At 36.6% G+C, this 22,923-nt stretch overlaps 2 protein-coding genes across 3 annotated transcripts; both read right to left on the bottom strand.

Annotated features, from left to right (window-relative positions):
- Positions 1–3,216: 3,216 nt before the first annotated feature.
- Positions 3,217–11,404, bottom strand: LOC131065394 (arogenate dehydrogenase 2, chloroplastic). 2 transcript variants are annotated; one of them, XM_057999890.2, is made up of 2 exons: positions 11,119–11,404; positions 3,217–4,965 (listed from the first exon to the last, which is right to left on the bottom strand). In XM_057999890.2, the coding sequence occupies exon 2, from the start codon at positions 4,932–4,934 to the stop codon at positions 3,804–3,806; it is 1,131 nt and encodes a 376-aa protein (XP_057855873.1). In that variant the 5' UTR covers positions 4,935–4,965; positions 11,119–11,404; the 3' UTR covers positions 3,217–3,803. The 2 variants fall into 2 exon arrangements, with proteins under 2 accessions (XP_057855873.1, XP_057855874.1); XM_057999891.2 differs by having other exon boundaries at positions 3,217–4,959.
- Positions 6,298–8,881, bottom strand: LOC131042228 (uncharacterized). Its single transcript, XM_057975560.2, has 3 exons — positions 7,712–8,881; positions 6,898–7,596; positions 6,298–6,806 (listed from the first exon to the last, which is right to left on the bottom strand). Exons 1-3 carry the CDS (start codon positions 8,852–8,854, stop codon positions 6,426–6,428), a joined length of 2,223 nt encoding a protein of 740 aa, XP_057831543.1. The 5' UTR covers positions 8,855–8,881; the 3' UTR covers positions 6,298–6,425.
- Positions 11,405–22,923: the final 11,519 nt, after the last annotated feature.

Here is a 22,923-nt window from a genome sequence, read left to right as displayed (position 1 = left end):
AGCAATAATCCAAGTTTGGATATTGTCCAATCTGGACCAAATCAATTGACCCGGTTGTGACCCTGAGAAAACCCAAATTCGACTTGGACGAGGATCAGAACCTGGTTCGTAACAGTCTAGGTCTACCTACGTGCTTGCAAAAAACCCGGTGATAGAGATGTAAGCAAACTAGAGGCAAAAATGGTAGGAAACTTGCTACTTCCACGAAGAATACATAGTGCTCATCTAACCAGAGCAATTCCTCGTTGTATTTCAAGCAAAGACAAGAAAAGCTAAACTATTAAGATTGTAAAATATAAAATATAAAATAGCATGGAGATGTAAAATATAAAATATAAAATGGCATGGAGAATAAATCAAAGAAGTTTATATAAAGATAAAAAAAATGAAACAAAAATTAACTTGGAAATGTAAGAAGTTATACAAACTCATGGAATCAAAGTAATGCCTACTTTCATCAACGAGCCCTGCAAGACTATACGCAACGAGAATAACAAAGAAGGTGATTCGAATGGGCTTTATGCATTCGTCTTGCATTTGTTCAAAGAGAATTTACTTGCCACAATGATGCTGCACACACCTGGTATCATAGCATTGCTGAAACTAAATCTTTTCTTTGGCAAGCACGCAAACTTATCCATGATCGGCATACTTTGTAACATAGCATTGCTGAGAGGAACATATAACATAAACTCAGTTCTCATGAAGACATGAATCTGTTTTCCCTTGTCCAAAGTTGCAAGAAAAGCAATTGCACCCAGTACAGAGACCAAACCGCATTCATCTGGTTTTGTGTCCTGTTATATGTGCATAAACCATTTGGTCCCTAGTAAGAGCAAATATCTTGTATCTTCGTATTATTGTATTCCAATACCACTGTATCTCTCAGCTATCTGTACTAATAAATATGGCTTACATATCAACCAGAGGACTTCTGACAACTGCATTTCATCGAAAACAAATTACAATCAGGTTGACATGAAACTGTTTTCTATAATTCTTGGGAATCCAAATAAGTTCACCAATTGAGGTGAAGTTGTCTGTTTTAATCCTGTACTTTTTATTGTCCAAGGGGATTGGAACGTAACCAACGATATCACTCCATGAAATCCAATCTATTTAAGACATTTTGCAAACACTGGATGAGCATCCTCTATGTTCTCATATTTTACATGCATTCAAACGGAAGGAATTCTACACAAACATGCAGAACAAATAGCTTGAAACGTGAAAAATGGGCTTTGCTATATATGGAAACATGTTTACAGAACTTCAGAGTAGTTCTATTAAACTGCAAAATAATCAGAATCAATGCATACAGTGTAGCAAAGGGGATTGCCATAGATCAGGGGTTAACAATTGGCTGAAAGAAAATTATCCTCGATTGTTAAAACAAGCTCCAAAATTATTATTGACATGATAGGCCACTGCAAATCCATTGTACCTCAAGGAAGCAAACATAAAAATTTACATTCTCTACACAGTAGCCAGATTTGAAGAGATTGGTTTTCATCATGTACATCAATATGTCACAAAGTAGCAGCGAATCTTGCCAAGTTGGCTCTAGGTTTAGGAGGTTTAGACCATACAATTAGAAGTGGATGCTACATTATTTAACATTGTCAAATATACGCATGGCACTTGCATGAATTGTTCTCTGCAGGCTCTATGTGGTCTGTCACATTGTCATGTATCTGCTCCTAGGATTATTTTACAAAGATTTTATGTTTAATGTTGTTGTTTACCCTAAGCAGCCTAGTTTGACTGAGCTTCTTTTCCTCATAACACAACCTTAGTCCCCAATTTCTATTCGCATATTGTTCCCTCACTGCGGGATTCTTTTCCCACATTTAACACTGCCATTCTCCCCATTATAGTTGTGAAATACGACTTTGGGCATTCACATATTGTTCCCTCACTGCTGGATTCTTTTCCCACATTTAACACTGTCATTCTCCCCACTATAGTTGTGAAATACAACTTTTGGCTTGAAGTTGGCACAACCCAAACAATGTCATCACCAGCTGTCTCAATCTTTCTTTCTGTCATACAATGTATCTACACCTTGATAATATTAGCTTTTCCTTAGGATTTGTCTCTCATGTTCGCTCTCCACATGCTCTCCTCCATAACATCTTTTCCCAAAAGTTGCTCTCGTTTCCCTTGATCCTGAGTCAATGGTCACTTCTCACTAATGCATGTCGCAGGGAATCAAATCTTTGCCATGTATTCATGTTAAGATCAGTCCCTTATGGAGCATCCTTTTTATCTGCTTCTCAATCTATATCAGCACCACGCCTTTCATGCAACAGGCTCTTCAAAATTTGCACAATTGCTCAAATTGTTCTTATAGATGCTCTATCGTGGCTTAAATCTTTTCACAAAGCAAGATGAAAATGAAGTCAATTGTAATGATAGCATCCAAATTCTAATTCAGTATGAATCGATAGAAGCATTCAGTGAATTTATGCTCTTAATAAAGATAGCTTTGCACTCTGGAGGGTGTGCATTATTGCCCTAATCCTTTCGAAGATAATTTTGACTGCCATTTAATTAAAGTGATTGTTTAGGGGCATGGAAAGAAATTTCTATGTGAAACTTGCATGGAAAATGGAAGTGCACGTTGACAAATCAGATTAAATGGTTGAACTGACAATTAACGGCTACACAACACAATGATATTCTGAATTTATTGTAACAGTTGAATGCAAATATCTAGCAAACCAAATATATTTTTGGCTCGAAACATCTAGCATTGCAATGTGGAATGATATTAAACCAAGCAAGAACATAAGTCAGCTACCCCAATTCCAACACCCTTCTCTCACTATATAAGTGATAGATTTTGTCGTTCGTGTATTTTACTATTTTGATTTCAAACAAATCAAGGTTCTTGCAATAGGCTGCATGATGTAAGTGTAAACATTGAAAGTTCTATGAATCTGTTAATTTTGATATATATTAAAAAACATCTCAAAATAGACATTGAGAAATAATATTAGTTTTACTTATGATCCATTAATTCCCTTGTGGTAATTAAAAAGTATGCTACGATGAAATTTAAAACACAAAAATTATAAAAACCCTGATGCAAATACCCTGCAATCCCAAAATTTATAAATGTCAGCTGATTCTGAAGACAACATAATTCAAAATTAGAGAGAGGAAAGGTCATTGCTGCATTGCTACTTCAAAGGGCCTACAATGACAAGCCAATAAAAAATGGAGAAATTTTTAGAAAGATAACATAATAAAGAAGGAGAAATGTTTTAAGAAAGTTGTAACAAGTCTCTGTTTTTAAGGAAAAACAGGTTTTAAAGGCACTTGAAACCTTTTACAAAATGCTGCAAAACAGGAATAACAAAGCTAAACAGCAACAACGAGGGAGCCTACAGCAAGCCCCCAAAGAGACTACAGCAACAAAGAACGAAATTTAAAAGGAACTGGCCTTAAATCAAGAGGGGCCCCAGCAAAACCACACAGCTGAACAGTAGCAAACAGCCTCAATGAGGTTTGAAGCTGAGCCTGACCAAGGAGTTTTGAAACATCAAAGAATCAAAATCATTCACATATTTATCTTTCAGGGGGGCTACCCTCGAGACCTCAACAGAAGCCTCAAAAATATTTTTTATCCTTAAGAGAGGTTCCCCTGAAGGCCTCAACCGATTCTTCAACATCATGATCCACAGCTACTTTCTTGTCCCTAAGGGGGGACCCTTTAAAGAAACAAATCTCTGTTTGGCTACAGATGAGAAGAGAATTGCATGGCTCTACTTGGTTTTAAACAAAACAAGGATAGTTTGTTATTTTGTTCTTAATGGAATAGTGGTGTCGGAAGTAGGGTTTTGTGGATCCGCAAGAGATGAACTTTGCTCAGACACTTCTCCCCTGGCAACCCCATCAAATAACTGTGTTCTTAAAATCTTGTGCAACCGCCCTACAAGCTGTTTTTTTAGAGCATCAAAAGCCATCTCCAGTCTCTCCAACTGCTCTGTTGCATTGACATTGTACATAAACAAACCATAATAAAGATCAAAGCTGTCACCAGCAGTGTTCTCAACAATTCGAAGTAATGACTCATATCCTTTAGTATTTATTGGGGTGGATTCTAAATTCAAATTCCCTAACATCCTCCCAACAGTGTGTGTAATGAATTGAGTTTCAGCAGCATGGCGATCGTGTTCCGCACAGGACATCTCAACCATCCTGCAGCCTTCTTTTGCAAATATATTCAAAAACTGCTGACAGCGCTCAGCTCTCAATCCTTGTCCAATCCTAACTTTATCATAGACCAAAGGAAGACCGCTCCACCCAGCTTTACCACTCTCAGGGCCAAACATAGGATGGGTGCACAATATATCAAATTCAGAGGGAAGCACCTGTAAAAATAGATTGCGAGGAAACTCTTTGACCGAAAGGACATCTACAAATAATGTATTTCTCTTTAATCTTTGAGTCGGTAACAATCTCAAAACAGACTCAGTTGAGATTATAGATGAACATAGCAATATAACCTCAGGATGCTCCTCACAAAAATCATCTTGATCCATGTAAAAAGAAACACCCATCTTCTGTGCAACCTCACTATAATCTCTTCGAGAATGAGCCAATACGGTATGGCCTTGCCCGACAATGGTCTTTGCAAGAAACTGACCAAAATTGCCAAACCCCACTATGCCAATCTTTAACTTACTATTGTTCTCAATCTCATTAATTCTCTTGGATTCGTAATCAAATGGTTGTGCAGCATCCAAAGCTTTAACTTTCAAATGCCTTTGAAGGCGACTCTGTGTTCCGTTTTGTTTCTTCTTCTGAGAAACCAAAACTATTGACTTTGTGCATCCTATTTTTATCGGCATTAAAGGCTGTCTGATACTAGAACAAGGCTGCAAGGAAGAAAAGGAAACGGTGGAAAGCTTGATTGATGCAGCCATCTCCAAACTTCTTCTGTACTTTACACTGCAACTTCAAATGAACAAATGAGGATGTCAGACAGTTTAAAAATTTAACCAAACAGATACAAATATAATAGTAACTTATTAATAATTATTGGGGATTCACACAGAAAACAAGATGAACTGGGAAAGCAATAACCTAACTTTGCAGCCGTATAGGGCACCGGCAAATCTATCGCTACCAAAACATTTGGCTCTTCTCTGACAAATCGACATATAAGGTTATGACCATCCAACTGCAAAATTCTTCATAAGAATTTGGATAAATATTAAAGATATTCCCTCTTGGATTGCCTGGAATATCAGACTGCAAAAACTGATGCAAATGCTCAGTTCTTAAGGATAAAATATTTTACACCATCGCTTACTCAGCAAACAAACGTTGCTCGAGAACAGAGAAAAAAAAAAATTTCTCTGAGAGAATGCTGCCAGTAATTAGAAAACCATATTGAAGTAGTCCCGGAACACAGGAGCCACACAATAATAATGACAGATTGCTTTATAAACCAGTCAGTTGGGGTTGGATTCTAATTTCTTAGTGCTTGGTTAAGAAATCTCCATAATTTGGAAGCAAACAGATAAGACCACATATCTCTACCACCAAAAATAAACACCATGTTCCAAACAAAGTCAAACAGATACGTCGAGGCAAAAAATTCGCTGACTTATTTAAAGCAGAACTCTCAAATTTCACCAGCTAAAAAGGCATCAATCTACAGGTCATAACACCTAGAGCTTCGATATCCCTGCCACTTCAAATGCCAGGATTCAAGATAATCACAGCCTCTAATTTGATAAAAAAAACAGGGAAATTATATTCAATCGTGAGTCAGGTTTAATTGGATATATTCAAGGTTTCCCGATTATCTTAAGCATTTCATCTAGACATTAACATCCATAAGTGGCCAAAAATAGTCAATGAAACTGAGAAAAAGCATGTAGCTGACAAAGCACACAGAGGGCCGTCCAAGCCAAGAATTTAGTCCAAGCTTATGTTACACCACATTAAAGTAACTCCATAACCTCACCCAACAGTTACCAAGGAAAAACAATGGTGGGCAAAGTTTTGGAACTTTGGGAGTGAACCAAGAATTAGTATAAGAATTGCAAACGAAAATTTTACAGTGAAGCTAAGTTGCCGGTACGGGTACGGGTACGGGTACGGGTACGTGGGTACGGTACGCTGGTACGGCATTTTTTTTAGGGGGGGCCTGGGTACGTATGGGTACGTCCGTACAAAAAAAGGTAAAAATCATAAATATATACATATATACACTCTAATAAGTAGAAACAAAAATTAAATTTAGAATCCCACATATCATCCATATGCTAAACAAAACTTGGAACTATCATATATGATTCATATTGATATAACTATAAGTCTATAACAAAATTACAAACTTTGAATGTTATGATAGATATCGAATTCATTGTTCACTGGCTCAACCGTTCAACAATAAAATGACACAACTAATAATCAGCAATAGCATCATATGGGTCACTAGGAAGATCAAGATCAACATCATCATTGACATTAGATGATGTAGGTAGAGTACTGGAACCACATGCAGCCTCACTGCCACTTGCACTAGCAGCACATTGGCTATCAGACTCCCCAGAAAGTAAAGATTGTGTGGCAGCTGAAAAATCCAAATCAGTTCGCTCTGGATCTACATCCCAAAACTTTGTGCTCCCATCCTTATACTCATTTTGTTTATGAGTAAGAAGGCGCAAGTTTGAATGCACATAAACGAGCTCTTCTGCCTTACTTGCTGCCAGTCGGTTGCGTTTCACTGAGTGGATAAAGGAGTATGTGCTCCAATTTCGCTCAGATGAAGAGGAACTAGCAACCTATTGAATAATTGACACAAAGTGAGAGGGTGACAATTATAAAATAGTAAAAAATCTAAATTTAGAGAGCAATAAAAATTATGAAACTTACTTGCGATAAAACTTTGATTGCAAGAGTTTGAAGGTTTGGTGATGTATGGCCATTGAGGTACCACCAAGCATGAGAATCCTTTTTATACTTGTCACGGAGAGCGGAAACACTTTGACCATTGGAGGCTACAAAATCAGCAAACTCACTTGTCATTAAATCCTCCATTTCAGAATCTGGGAAGAGTTTAGTAAGTGCTGTCCTACACCCTTCACTGACTTCTGAATCTCTATATGGTGGTACCCTTGATGGCTTAGCAAGCATTTCATCACTATAAAATTTGGGAGTCAATGCAAATGCAAGAAGATGTAGTGGGGTGGTCATTTTGTTCCACCGCTCAACACAAATTGATTGAACCTCTTTGAAGAAAGTTTCTTCGGGATCTTGCTCTTTTGCATTGATGATGGCTTTCATTTTCTCAATCATCGAGTCAATGCCATCATATACCTCTCCCAAACATGGGTGATCCATGTCAGTATAACGGATCATACTCATGATGGGCTCAGTGAAACTCAAAAGATATTCCACTCGATCCCACCAAGTGTCATCTAGGATCATGCGCTTTACATTTGCTGCCCTTTCAGTATTGGATTGCCTCCATAGGGACCAACTTTGACTAATTACCATGCTAGCAAGTGGCTGTCGCACCTTCACAAGTCGCCTCAAGACGATTGTGTTGGATGCAAATCGGGTCTCGGCAACCTATTCAAAAATTAAAAATAAAAATTAGAATACAAAGAAGACATGATAAAAAAAAAAAAATTAAGTAACCATCAAAGTGAAATGTAGATTTTAAAAATTGAAGTGTTTCAATTACCTTTAGCAACTCCAACTGTGAAAATGATCTGAAAATGGCCTGTGACATGTTATGGTTTGTGATGAACATTTGGATCTCTTCAGCCTCAACATAAATTTGTTTGATCCAATCTATTTTCCTGCCTATCTTTTGTAGCATGAGGTTGAGAGAGTGGACAGCACAAGGTGTCCAAAATATGTGTTCAAACCGTGTCTCAATCAACATACCTGCAGCTCTACAATTCTTTGCATTGTCCGTTATTACTTGGACAACATTTTGAGGTCCCACATCCTGAATGCATTGTATAAGGATGTTAGCAATAAATTGTGCATCCTTCATCTGTCCCTCACAATCCACAGCTTTCAGAAACATTGCCCCTTTAGGGCACACTGCAATTACATTAATTAATGGCCGATTTTTGGTATCCTTCCATCCATCTGAAATGATGGACACCCCTGTTTGTTTCCATGAATTTCTAATGGGAGCCAATGCATTGTCTATGTTTTTTACCTCCTTTGCTAGTAAGGTGCTACGCACCTTCTCATAACCTGGCCCTATGTACCCTTGTGGAGCCTCATTTACCTTTTTCAACATATCCTGCCAATATGGTGATCGTACCACATTAAATGACAAACCGTTTGCATATAGACATCTTCCAACGGATTGATCTGCAATCTCTCTAGCATCATTCTTAAATGCTCTCTCTAATGGTCCCTTGCTTCTCTTCACAATAACAGGTTCTTCACTAATTGGGTCCAAGAATGGGTGGCTCTCTACCACGATATCAGGAAAATCGCTATAAGATGGAGAAGTAGGGGGCCTCTTTGATTTACTTCCTCTTCCTGTCAACAAAGGATGGTTTGAGGCACGACCAACTCTTGCATCTGCTTCCTCTTGCTCTCTAATATATCCTGCTATTTCTTGAGGTGACATCCCATTTCCATTCTTTCCTAGACATGGTTTGATTCCTTGTTGGGGAATGGCACAAAAATGGGCTTTGACACGACTGTAGGAGCTAGTTTTTTTCGTACTACAGAAGTTGCATATCCATAAAAATGTTCCACCACCTTTTACTTGGTCTATTATTTTGACATATTTCCATAAAGGTGAATTTGGGTCAGTTTTGAAAGTCCGTTGAGGAGTAGAGCTAGTAGTCGTTGCCATTATGATTTCTACAACAAATTAAAAAATAATTATTAATATTTAATAAATTAATAGTAAACAATAGATTCTAAATGTTAAATATATAAAATTAAATTTAATAATTTATTTAAAATGAAAGTAATTAAATTTTAATTTTTAATTACACAAATTATTATAGACTATAGTTTGTTTAATAGTTTATTAAACAAACTATAGTTTATAATAATTTGTGTAATTAAAAATTAAAATTTAATTACTTTCATTTTAAATAAATTATTAAATTTAATTTTTAAATTTTATATAAATTATTAAATAAACTATAATAAAATTTTACAAACTAATAAATTTTTTTAAAAACTATAATAAAATTTTACAAACTAATAAATTTTTTTAAAAACTATAATAAAATTTAATTTTTTAACAAACTATGATCATTATTTTAACAAACTTAAAAAAAATTTAAAATTTAAAACCTGCGCTGGTTGTCGGCCGTCGCCCTCCTGCCTGGCACCTCCCGTCTCCCCTCTCTGTGCCGTCCTCGTGCCTCCGTCGTGCCTTTGTGGCGTCGCGCCTCTGTGCCGTCGTCGCGCCTCCGTTGCGCCTCCTGCCCTAGCGCCTCCGTCGAAGCCTCTGTGCCGTCGCGCCTCCGTTGCGCCTCCTGCCCTAGCGCCTCCTCTCACCTCTGTCGTCGCGCCTCCTCTCAAACCTGCATTTTTCGATTTTCCTCTCACTGTTTCGCGTGGAATAATGATTTCGCGTTTTTTAATTTTAGCTTTGCTTTAGGTTTAAAACGTGAAAAGACATGATTCGACCCGTAAAAAAACCCTCGAAATTTGTGTCCGATGCGGATTCGTCAAAAAAACCTTATGGAATCGCCACGTCTACACCGGATGCGTCTGGAATCGGGACTCCAAAAACGGATGCGTTTCAGGAGGCAAAAATCAGTACCCTGTCCGAATCCACAGGGATTCCGAGGCGAATCCGAATCCGATACGTATCGTATCCGGATTCGGGGGCAAAACCTGAAGTACCGGTAACTTAGCAGTGAAGTTTAAACTAATAAACATAAAAAAGATGATAATGACAATTAGAATTGTGGGTGGAGGTTTGGGGTTAAGAGGTAGTGCCCCTTGTGGGAGTTTGGGGTAGCGCCTCCAACAGGGTCAAGGAGCAGCACCCCTTGTGGGGGTTTGGGTGAAGAGCCCCCAGCGAGGTTAAGAGGCAGCACCCCCACAGGATCAGAGGGAAAAGCCCCTGCCAACAAGCACATATAAGGCCTTCAAAACCTCACAAGCCTTCCTTACTAGTCACATTTTTACAAATTTTTCACCATTTTTTGTTTAGGGTTGGGAGTTTAAAACTGTGAACAACAAGAAACTTTCTAGGAGTCCCCAGGATGGCCAGAGGACTCCTGGAAGTCCTTGGGACATCTCGCCATCCCTGATGTCTCAGCGGTGATGGCGGTGTGGCGGAGGGACATTTCCCCAAGTCCTGCATCCCAAAAAAGCAGAGATTTTGGGAGGACACACCCCAGTGGTTCAATGCCTAGAGATCATAGCCCTAACTTCTAAAAGCCAGTTCCTCAACCTACTCAACTAATTCCAGGTCATTTATGCACTCAGCCAACTTCAGGTTGGTTAACCCCTTTGACCCATGGCATTTATGGTATAACATTTCATATCTGCCAAGTAGTTGAGGGCAGCAGAAGAACCTAAATGTCCACAGCCTGAGACTTGCTGTCCATGTAACCACAAATCATAACACCATTCATACTCAAAACCTGCTTATTTATAGAATTTATATGACACCCACAAAATGGGATAGCAAAATGAGAGCTTTGTTGTGTGAAAACATAATAATGATGAGATGAGTCCTTACAAAATACAATGAATGCTACATGAACCATTCATTTCATCTGCTTATAAATATAAGATTGACTCAAAACAAGCCCATTAACCATAACTTCTCTAATTTTATTCAAATTACAATTCAAAAACTTAGAAGAGAAACCCTTGAAACCTATAGATTCCATAAAATACATGCACAAACTCGAGACATAACTTAGAATGAATAAATAAAGATAGAAAAGCACTGAGATATAGCGAAAAGGGCTAACAGATTCTACTTATTCCATAATTTCAACCAACAAATCTCAGAAACTCCTTTTCTCTATAAATATAAAGATCTTCCAATTCTTTTGAAAAAAACCAAAGATCTTTATCTCATGGCCACCAAAACGCTTGAAAACCAATAGCGAAGACAGAAAAACAATAAACAAGATTTACCTCAAAATCTGCAGAATAGTTGCTGTAGCTCATTCAAATCAATCTCTCTTCTTCTGCTGGGACAAATTTGACACCATTTTAAAGGAGTTTTACATAAAAGCAAATAAAAATTATTGAAATGATTTCACGGATTTTAAATTTCAACGTGCCGAAGATGCCCTGGGTAGGACAGCTGTTCGTTTATTTCGTGAGGAAACCCTCAATACGCAACCAAGCGTAAACACCGTGTTCCTTTAAGAGATGGACGGAGATGACCGATTGTTGAATTTCATCTTATCATATGGTTAAACCTAGTCAAATATTAGAAAGGCAACCTAAAACGTGCGATCAGTATATAGGGCCTGCCTACTCTACCAAGGCCTATAAGATAAGATTTTCAATTTTATTTTTTTGCATGTTATAGTTGACCTATAAATTCCTAAAAGTTGTTCAATTATTAAGTATTCTTTTAGGGTTATCATTTACAAAATGCTTTCACCTATCTAATATGGGAGTAAGACTTGATCCTTTATGATTTGAGACTCGTACACTCAACAAGACTTGATCCCTAGTGGACTAATTAAGAATCTTTCAACTTCACCAACAAATCAAAGACCCATTGACACCAAGATTATTTTTCTTAAAAAGTTGAGGGGTAAATTATGCAATAATTCTAAAATTGATGTTGCAAAAAAAAGTAGTGAAAATATGCAAAAATTTTAGGGCCTTGATTTCTTAGATCGGAGTCATTAGAGTAGTTATGAACTTTAATTACATAAAGATAATTTTTGAGATAACAAAAATTTAAGTTAAATAACTAAAATGCACGCTTCAACAAAACATCCATTCACTCGTAGAATTAAGACCTCTTTATATCTTAACCAATTTTGGTAGTATATGTTTCAATGTTTTATTTAAACTTAGCTCATCTATATAGATTAAATACAATAATGTTTGCTTAATTGATTGACTAGCCTATATATCTCTTAAGACATAGTTTACTACGTCTATTTTAATGAGCACCAAATTGCTTACAACTTTTAATGTTTAGTTATTTTAATTTTTTATTTAGATATAAAAACTTTTAGTTTAAATTTTTTATATCATATATAAACATTCCCTTGGTTTCTACTACTAGATTCAACCCTATTATGGCTTTGAAACAAAATGAGAAAGTTGGGATTGAGGATCTAAATACTACTATGTACTTTAATGCAAAAGATACTTTTGATCATAATATTCACGTTGAACTTGAAAGATGACAATCAAGATATGGTTATTAGTGGACAAAATTTTACATTAAATCTTGCTAATTTGGGTAGAGATGGCATTCCTTTAACTTTGATTGGTGTCCTTCATAATTTATTGGTTAAAAAGCCTTATGGAATGTAATAATTAAAAATATAGGTCAAAGTATAAGATTATTAAGTTCTTTGAATTGTGTCTTGTTGTGTCTTTTCACAACATGCCCCATTTTGCTTCAAGCCAAATGAGGTTCCCTTTTTTTCTTGGGCTTTAGGCTACCTTGCAATATTGACAAGTTTCTTTAGATCCCTAGGTTTTAAATCAATTACCTCAATAGTCAAGTCATTTGGACCCCATTTTCCAATGAACTAGTTTAGTGTGCTTTAGTCTGTTGAGGAAATCATCCCAGACTATTTTCAATGATTTGCAGAATCTAATCATGGAGCATGTAGGGATTGACCATCCTCACTCGTAAAGATCATGCCAAACATCCTATTCAAGTTAACCAAATTGGTGTCCTTATGTTGCAAAAAGTGAAAGTTGGTTTAGTTCGACTCGATGCTACCCTTGCTTCCATTTGACCTAATGTTTGATTCCTCCATACCAACCATGATGACGATGGTGGTGGTGTTGTATTGGTTCTTACCCCATGGTTAGCTAAACATGTTGTGGATTTTTGGATCTGATCCTAACAATAATTGTGTTAGGGCTACAACTCTCATTAGTGATATGTTAGTGGGTTCATGCTTGATTTATGCTCCTAATTCTCCTATTGGGAGAACTATTCTTACTAATCTTTCCAATGTTGAATGGGCTTTAGGAGGAGACTTCAACATAGTGAAACAACCTTTTTATCGTAGTTGGGATGGAATTTCTCATTTTTGCCTAGCTAAAGTTGAAGCTTAGATGCTAGCCTACAATTCCCTTGGTGTATATGATCCTCTCTTGTGTAATATCAATATTCAATTGCCTCATTGGTTCACATGGAATAACTGCAAAGAAGGAACCTTAGTAAAAATGAGTAGATTAAACCATTTTTTATATCTCCTAATTATCTCATTCTCTCCTTAGTTGATGGATGTCTTGTTTCTTTAAACCTTTTAGTTCCACTCTTTATGACCACCTTCCCATCTTCACCATTCTTTCCCTCTTGAATTCTACTCCTCTCTATTCATTACAAGTTGAATGTTACTCATCTCAAGAATCGGGAATACATTGATGACCTTGTGGCTATTTGGAATGTTGAGCCAAAACCACAACAAAATAATTGGATTAGTTGGTCTAGGAAAGAGCTATTGATAGATGTACCACCTTTCTTCATGCATATAGGAGGAGAGTTGCTACTAAATGACACATGCTTGACAAATATATTAAAGGCTAGCTTGAATATGGGCAAACACGATTGCCCTTCAATCCTTATAACACCTCAAGTTGCAACAAACTATAGCCAATGTTGAAAATATGCTCCAAAAAATGACTATATATAAAGGAAAAGGTACCCAAACTTGAATGCCAAATTTCAATGAATTAAAGATGGTGGCTAAAATTCTAAATTTTTCTTTCAATATCTTAATCATAAACATAGAGTGGAACACATATCTTCAATTAAATCTACTGATGGCTCCCTACAAAACAATCGTTTTGACATTATGAATATCTTCCATGAACACTTCAAAAACCTTTTTACTGATGACTCAATCAATGGCATTCTCCTCCCCATTATTGAGGAAAATATTGCCAAATGTATTCCTAAGAAAATAGACCCTAAGCACATTAATTTTCTTAATCATCGTCTTTCTACAGAGAAATTGATGCGACTCTTCATTGCATGGCTTTAGGAAAAATTTATAAAATAGATGGGATTCATGTGGAATTGTATAGAATTCTATGGCCACATATTTGAGGGTATTTCTATAATATTTACCTCGAGCCAATTGAAACTAGAACTTTGGGAAATGTGATTTAAAAAGGGATGATTATGGGTTGTGCAGGATCATGGTGTGCCAAAACAGGCCCTTAAGTGGCAATGAAATTTCAAAAAATCGGAGTTATGCAACTTGACATGAAAATTTGAATAAGTTGTGAACATTATTTTTAAAATATGTAAGAAGAGAATATATAGAAAATTGAATGTAGTTTCTAAGCTACTAGTTGTTTTTTGGAAGAAAAAAAATCCTATTTGATGAAAATTTCAAATTTCAATGCAATGGTACTAAAATTTCAGGAAAAAAATAAGAAGTAGACATATGTCTGACCATCCTAATCACAATCAAATCATAATATTTTTTTATAATATTTATAATATAAGTATTAGACTCATGTCCGGATGTGACACATATTTGTTTTTCTTTTTATAAAGAATAATTATTTATGAATTTTTTACTACAGCTTTTCAGAAATTCAGAAACTCCTACGTTTGACCACCTTAACTTGGTCAAAACCTTATGAAATTTAATTTTTCCCTATAGTAGATGAAGCATAGGATGTGACGCATGTTTCGGATTCAAAAAATGTTATACCATTTGAAAGTTATGAGTGTTTTTCAATCAATATATCAATCAGGACTATTGTCAGAATTCAATTAGAAAATAAATAATAATTATTTATTAAAGTCGAAATAAGACAAGCCTTATATTGTTGGAAAGCTGGGAATGTCCTTAAAAAACCCTTTTCATTTTATCAATTTTGGCTACAAAAAAAGTCGTCGGCCACTAGTGTAAAGTCTGGAAAATCAAGGAATACTGAAAAACACGTTTTTTCAATTGACTTTCCAGGCTTGTCACTTCCAAGCCAAATACCAAAACATTCCCGAGCCGAAATTTGAAATTTGAAAATTTGACTACAAAAATCGAATATTCGATTTTAATATATAAATTTGTGGTCCCCAAAAATTTTCCCATTGCCGCCTTTTATTTACTGAATTGCCACATTAATGGCGATGGCAGAAATCCAATATCGGATTTTATTAGTCATATTTTAGAGAGAGAGAGAGAGAGAGGGAGAGGGAGAGGGAGAGGGAGAGAGGGAGAGAGGGAGAGGCATTATGGGTCATATGTTGTCCTAAGAGGTCGTAAGACACAATATGACCCCTTAGGACACAATATCCGATTTTAATCAGTAATTCTCTAACTAGATTTGTTTATTAATATATTAATTTATAAATAAATTAGTATATGATGAGAGGGAGAGGGAGAGGGAGAGGGGGGAGTGGGGGGAGAGAGAGAGAGAGAGAGAGAGAGAGAGAGAGAGAGAGAGAGAGAGATGGGGAGAGAGAGAGAGAGAGAGATGGGGAGAGAGAGAGAGAGGGGGGAAGGGAGAGGGGGGAAGGGAGAGAGAGATGGAGAGAGAGAGAGAGGGAGGGAGGGAGGGGAGGGAAGGTAGAGAGAGATAAAGAGATGAGAGAGAGAGATTAGTGGAGAGATTAGAGGAGAGAGAGATAAAGACAGAGAGACAAAGGGAGAGAGATGGGGAGGGGGAAGGGAGAGAGAGATAGAGAGAGATTAGGGGAGAGAGAGATAGAGAGAGATTAGGGGAGAGAGAGATAGAGAGAGATTAGGGGAGAGAGAGATAGATGGATAGATTAGGGGAGAGGGATAGAGAGAGATTAGGGGAGAGAGAGAGAGAGAGAGAAGGAGAGGGAGAGAGAGATTAGGGGAGAGAGAGAGATTAGGGGAGAGGGGTAGAGAGGGAGATTAAGACATCATAGGACATCATGAACCCTTATGACATTAAGACATCATGAACCCTTATGAGATTAGGGGAGAGAGAGAGAGAGAGATTAAGACATCATGAACCCTTATGACCTCTTAGGACACCATATGACCCCTAATGACATCATATTGGGTCGCTTTGGGTCATATTGTGTACTAAGGGGTCATATTGTGTCCTAAGGGGTCCTATGGTGTCCCAAGACACCATATGACCCCTATGGACACCATATGACCTCTAACGACACCATAGGACCCCTTAAGACACCAAATCATGTCGCTAGGGGTCATATTGTGTCTTATGACCCCTTAGGACACAATATGACCCTTAACGACACAATTTGGTGTCTTAAGGGGTCCTATGGTGTCCCAAGACACCATATGACCCCTATGGACACGATATGACCCCTAACGACACCATAGGATCCCTTAAGACACCAAATCATGTCGTTAGGGGTCATATGATGTCCTAAGGGGTTGTAGGACACAATATGACCCCTAACAACATGATTTGGTGTCTTAAGGGGTCCTATGGTGTTGTTAGGGGTCATATGGTGTCCATAGGGGTCATATGGTCTCTTGAGACACCATAGGAGCCCTTAGGACACAATATGACCCCTTAGGACACAATATGACCCAAAGCAACCCAATATGGTGTCATATGGTGTCCTAAGAGGTCATAAGGGTTATTGATGTCTTGATCTCTCTCTCTCTCTCTCTCTCTCTCTCTCTCTCCCCTAATCTCATAAGGGTTCATGATATCTTAATGTCATAAGGGTTCATGATGTCCTATGATGTCTTAATCTCTCTCTCCCCCTCTTCCCTAATCTCTCTCTCTCCCCTAATCTCTCTCTCTCCCTCTCCTCTCTCTCTCTCTCCCCTAATCTCTCCTATGACACCATATGACCCCTAACGACATGATTTGGTGTCTTAAGGGGTCCTATGGTGTCCCAAGACACCATATGACCTCTATGGACACCATATGACCCCTAACGACACCATAGGACCCCTTAAGACACCAAATCATGTCGTTAGGGGTCATATGGTCTCTCTCTCTCTCTCTCTCTCTCTCTCTCTAAAATATGACTAATAAAATCCGATATCTGATTTAATCGGATATCCGATTTCTACCATGTGGCAGTTTACTAAATAAATGGCCGCAACGGGAAATTTTTTGGGGACCATAAATTTTTGTACTAAAATCGGATATACAAAAAACTAGGAAAAAAAGGGTTTGTGGGCCATTTTGTAGATTCCAGTGGCCCACAGTCTGCATATTCTATTTTCTATCGAGGATCATGGGTTTTCAGACAGCTAGAGACAAATTTGTGCTTTTGGGAGATTCTTAAAGTGAAAACTTACATTGTCAATCATGAAGGAGCATATGTGTGGAGGGAAATGGGGAGTAGTAGTCGTCGGAAGTCTAAACGCAAAATAAAACTTTCAAATGACCAAATTGAAGTGTATAGAGAAAGAGATAGAGAATGTCATAGGAGGAGGAGACAAGGTATGTTAAATATTGCTAATGTTACTTCAACTGAAGAGGAAATTGAATTTGAAAATGTAGATTTTGAAAGTGAAACTATTGAAAATTTTGAATATGTTGAAAGTGATAATGAAAATGCTCAACATGTGGAAAATTTTGACATAGGAGGTGGAAATGTGGAAAACTTTAACATTGAAGGTGGAATTGCTCAACCAAGTGAACCATATGTAACACCTAATTACTTTAGAAATGAAGACCCTCTCATGGATGAAAGACAAATTCTAAATCCAAGACCTTCAAGAACCCCAAAATGGTTATTTGAAATCGATGAGAATATTATTGCGAATCTTGAAGGCAAGAGGTCAACAAGAACTGTTCGGTTGTGGGCTACACAACTTTTCAACCAAAATTTTAGCAATAAGACATTGACCGAGCAATGCCAACTCTTTGTTCAATTGCTAAAGATGATAAATATGAGACTACTTCTAAACAAATTGAAGATTCGTATGAACAAGAAGATGAACAAAAATTCTATTATTGCAAAAAATCTATTTGATGCTCTCAATTCTATTGGAAAGAATACCAAAGAAAGAGATAAGAGAGCTACTCGAAGAGTGATTACAACCTCCTTAGTAAGCCATCAATTGAGGAAGGCTCGCCAAATGAGACAAACTTGTGTTGATTTTAACATAAACCGTAAAACTTTGGATAGAGAACTTGCATGAAGACAAAGACTTGACGATCCACTTCAACAAGATACATGGGCATTTGGTGGGAGGCTTCCACGTGTTGATAGAAAGTTGACTGACAATGTGAAGGAAGAGATTCAACAATTTTGGCACTCTAATTCTAGAGTGTCACCCAATGTAAAGGACATTTTAAAATTAAGAATCGGCATCATGCATCTCTAATTCTAGTCTGTGTAATAACATCTGGTGCATCATGCATCTCATGCACCTCATAATCTGCACTGTCCACAGGAGGATCAACGGGTTGTCCAACTGGACCCAAGCATACGTGCCCACACATGACACAACTATGGGGCACACATATGTGTGGAGCCGAGGATGACGTGTCAATGACACCGGATGCATCGCTACCATCAAGAGTAGGCTGAGCTACTGACACAGCTTGAGAAACCAAAAGGCTACTCAAAGAGTGAATAGTCGATATGGTTCGTGAAGCCACCTCACAAATGATATCAGGATGTTGCACTGCAGGTGGGGGATCAACAAGAGGAGGGGGGACATATGGGCCCTGGACTACTCTGACTGCCCTAGGTCTATTTTGGGGCATACTTAAACCTACACCCTGGAAAGGTTGGATGTCAAAGTAGTTCACATGTTTGTTTAAAACAAACTCAACATACAATTTTTTTATGAAATAGAAGGGGATATCATGATTGTTGTTGGGTGGTCTGTCGAAAACCATCCACTAATGATCCCAAAATTTTTTCACAATCCCATCATTTCTGCACCATTTAATAGAAAGTTTTATTTTTTAGGATCTATGAGTTGACCAGTACGGGGATTGACAAACAATGAGGCGATTTCAGCTTTCGATATCTCGAGATCCTTGATATCCTTATACGACAAGCCATCTGCATATTTTTCCCTCATAGAATCTCGCCACAAAAGGGCAGCATTGTGCTTCTCAGTCATGGTTTCCATACTTTTTATGATTGATGTGAGAGGATCAAACATTGGGTTTAGACGAGGGATCCTACGATATACTTCTGCAATCCCCCTCAATTCATTCAAATTTTGTGCAATCAAATCCTGAATTGAGGGGGGGTTTGACAAATGAGGATTTGGTTGTTGCAGTTGTGGTTGGTCAAGGTTTTCATTGTTATCCCCCATTTTTAACCTAATTGAATGTAAACAATTTGGTATTTGATTTAAAAAAACCTAGTTTTCATAAAAAAACCATATTTTCAATGAAAAATAAAATAAACATTAACAAAATACAAAAAATAAATGAAAATGATTGAAAATGATAAAATTCTTACCTCTCAATCTATTTTTTAGCAATTTTTTGCCAAAACACCAGATATTGGGTGCACTAGATATCGGATTTTGATGAAATTGCGTGGCCCGTGAGTTAAAAATGACTCATGGGCTGTCACTGTCGAAATATAAAAGTTTCAAAAAATCGGATATCCCATTTTTATACTTAAATTATTTTTAAATAACATATATAATATAATAATATATTATATATTATATAATATATTATTATATTATAAAATATGTATTGTATTATATTATATATATTATAATATATAATATAATATAATATTATATTATATATAATATAATATAATATTATATTATATATAATATAATATTGTATTATATAATATATTATATAATACGTATTGTATTATATTATATACATTATAATATATAATATTATATTAACTTGTATTATATAATATATTATTATATTATAATATAATATAATATAATAATATATTATATAATATGTATTATATAATATATTATTACATTATATATATTATATAATATGTAACATATAATATATTTTTTAAATTAAAATTACAAATAAAAATCAGATATCCGATTTGCATAGGTAATTACCAGGCCAAGCAAAAAGTCCACACAGATTTTTCGCGTTTTTAGGCGAGTCAGGAAGGCTATTTTTTTCACATCACCACCTTTTGGCCCCCTTGATCCTGCACTAACCCTTACGCTTATTCTCAAAGGTAAAGAGGAATCGATATTGTTAATAAATGGAAGCCAATTATCCTCCTTGATACTTCTTATAAAATAATAGCTAAAGCGTCAACATGAATAATTAAACACATTACGCAAATGATTGTGCATCTAAAGAAAGTTAGTTTCCTATGAAGAAGATTTATCTTAGACATTTTGGTTCTTGCTTGGGAAATTGTTAAATAGGATTAACAATGTACTCAAGTTGCTTTAATTATAAAGCTTGACTTTGACAAAGATTATGACCTCATCTGTTGGCTTTCATTCTTAAAATGTTAAATTGGCTTGGCTTTAGACCAAAAATCTATGACCAAATCAACATGTTATTTAAGAATGTCAATGCTAGAGTGGTTGTTAATGGTATGCTTTCTCCTTCATTGACCTTACAAAATTCTTCTCATCAAGGTTGTCCCCTTGCTCCCTTTATGTCCTTTTAGCAGATACTCTTTGCTATCTTTTTCAACATGCTGTCTCAAATAAGCTTATTCAAAGTATCTTACTACTAGGAAAGCTACAACCCTTAAATCTTTGTGGACAAAGAGGTGTCATTCATACAAAATTTTTCCTAGATGAAGTGACTCATACTTTGGACATATTAGAAATTTGTTGTACTATTTCAAGGTCTAAATTGGTTATACATAAAATTGAGTTCATTATGACTTTCCCTAGCTCTTAGCCACCTTGGGTCCTTAATGAATGGTGAGAGGTGAAGCATGGCAATATTACAAGATACATTGGAATCCCCTTTAGAATTTGAGTCTTTCTTTAAGAGATGTGGAATTGGTTCCTACATAAAATTGAAAACAAACTTATGAATTGAACCAGCATGTTTTTTTCCATGGATGATAAAATCCAAGTTGTCAACAAAATTCTTTTGGCAAGTCATGTTTACATCTCTTCTTCTTGGCAATCTTCTAACTATTGCTATAATCAGCTGACCCAACTTATTCAAAACTTCCTTTGGGCTAAGCGGGGCAATAGAAAAGGTTTGCTCATTACTTCATGGTCACATTGCATCCAACCAACACAAAACGGAGGGATAAGTACTACATAAACCCATATACTCAAGGAATTTTTCTCACTATGAAATGGATTGTAAGAGTGTACTGAATGTTGATGATCCTTGAAAACACCTTGTTTGACACTGCATTCAAACTGCTATTGTTGGACACTCTTGGGGTTTAGTTAGCTGGAAAGATATGATTCTTCTTATCCTGTATTTTAAGATTCATGCTTCACTCACCTTCAACTCCATTTGGAGAGCCTATCAAACTACATTAAAAAATTAACTTGGTATGATTAGAGCTTAAGCCATGGTTTAAGTTTCACTTCTTCAATATGGTGGAACCATCTCATCCAACAAGACAATATTCCTCTTGTTAATGTTAAGAACCTCAAAGGTAGACATCTCTTTAAAAGGCATTCAAGTTTTTTGGGACTTATGGGACCCTATGACTTTTAACTGGAAAACATGATAGCAACTTAAGTCTCAATTCAATCTTGTTAGAAACATGGTTCTTGTTGCACCAAAAGATCACCCTTTTAATACCTGATACAATCGTGAGATTTAATGAATCCACGAGAGATGATTAAGCCATGTCAAAATCTTGAGCACTGTGTTGTACAACACAAGGAGACCAAGGGCACACACCTTGCGACAATCCCCCCCCCAATGCAAGTGAGGGGTTTGAACTTGTGACCTAGGCTATGATACCACTTGTTAGAAACATGGTTGTTGTTGTACTAAAAGATTGACCTTTTAATACTTGATACAATCACAAGATTTAATGAATCCATGGGATGCGATTAAGCAATGTCGCAAACTTGAGCATTGTGCTACACAACACAAGGAGACCAAGGGCACACACCTTGCAACAAATCTTCCCTCAACCTACAAGTCCCCAATCAAAAAAATCTAGTAATTCGTTAAACCTGGTTGATTTGTCTCATGTCCACACCATGTCATGATAACTTCCCCAAAGATTGGAAGTGGCCAAACGATAAAAAACATTAGAGCTTTCTGTCTCAAGTCTAGGTATAAACAATTACTCCCATCCATTCTCTTATCCCACTAACTTAACCTTAAATGACACTACAACTTTAATAGAATGAGATGAAATAAATTAAACTCTTTATGGAAATCTAAAGCTGATGCCAAGCTCAGATAGTTGGCTTGGAAAATTCTCCATGTTAAAATATATATTGATAAACAACTTAAATTCATTTTGCCACCTCCATCCTACCCCTTTTGCCACAAAATATAAACTACGAGACATACATTCATACATTGTAGTTTTTCTCCCATGCTCAACATCTTTGAAACTTTCTCTTCACCACCTTCCCTTACCTATTTCCCCAAACTTGGTCTTGGAGAACTGCTCATCTGACTCTCCCCATTTCACTACATTATTTCTCAGCCCATCAGACACATCAACCTTGAGCATTTTTGGAGATTCCGATGTTAGGCTGCCCTCTCTCATACTTGTCATTATCTTCAGTCTGAGACTATGATTATATCTTTACAGGCCCCTTTTCTTCAATCTACTCTTGAGGCCAACTCCGAGCTCAAGAAGGACGAAGGACTTAGATGATTTACAAGTTCATCTCAGAGCTTTTGACCCTAATTCTAAACTCCAAAACTTCAAAAACATGG

This window comes from Cryptomeria japonica, chromosome 5 (assembly GCF_030272615.1).
Source record: "Cryptomeria japonica chromosome 5, Sugi_1.0, whole genome shotgun sequence".
Taxonomy (NCBI): domain Eukaryota; kingdom Viridiplantae; phylum Streptophyta; class Pinopsida; order Cupressales; family Cupressaceae; genus Cryptomeria; species Cryptomeria japonica.
This window is presented reverse-complemented; position numbering and strand designations above follow the sequence as displayed.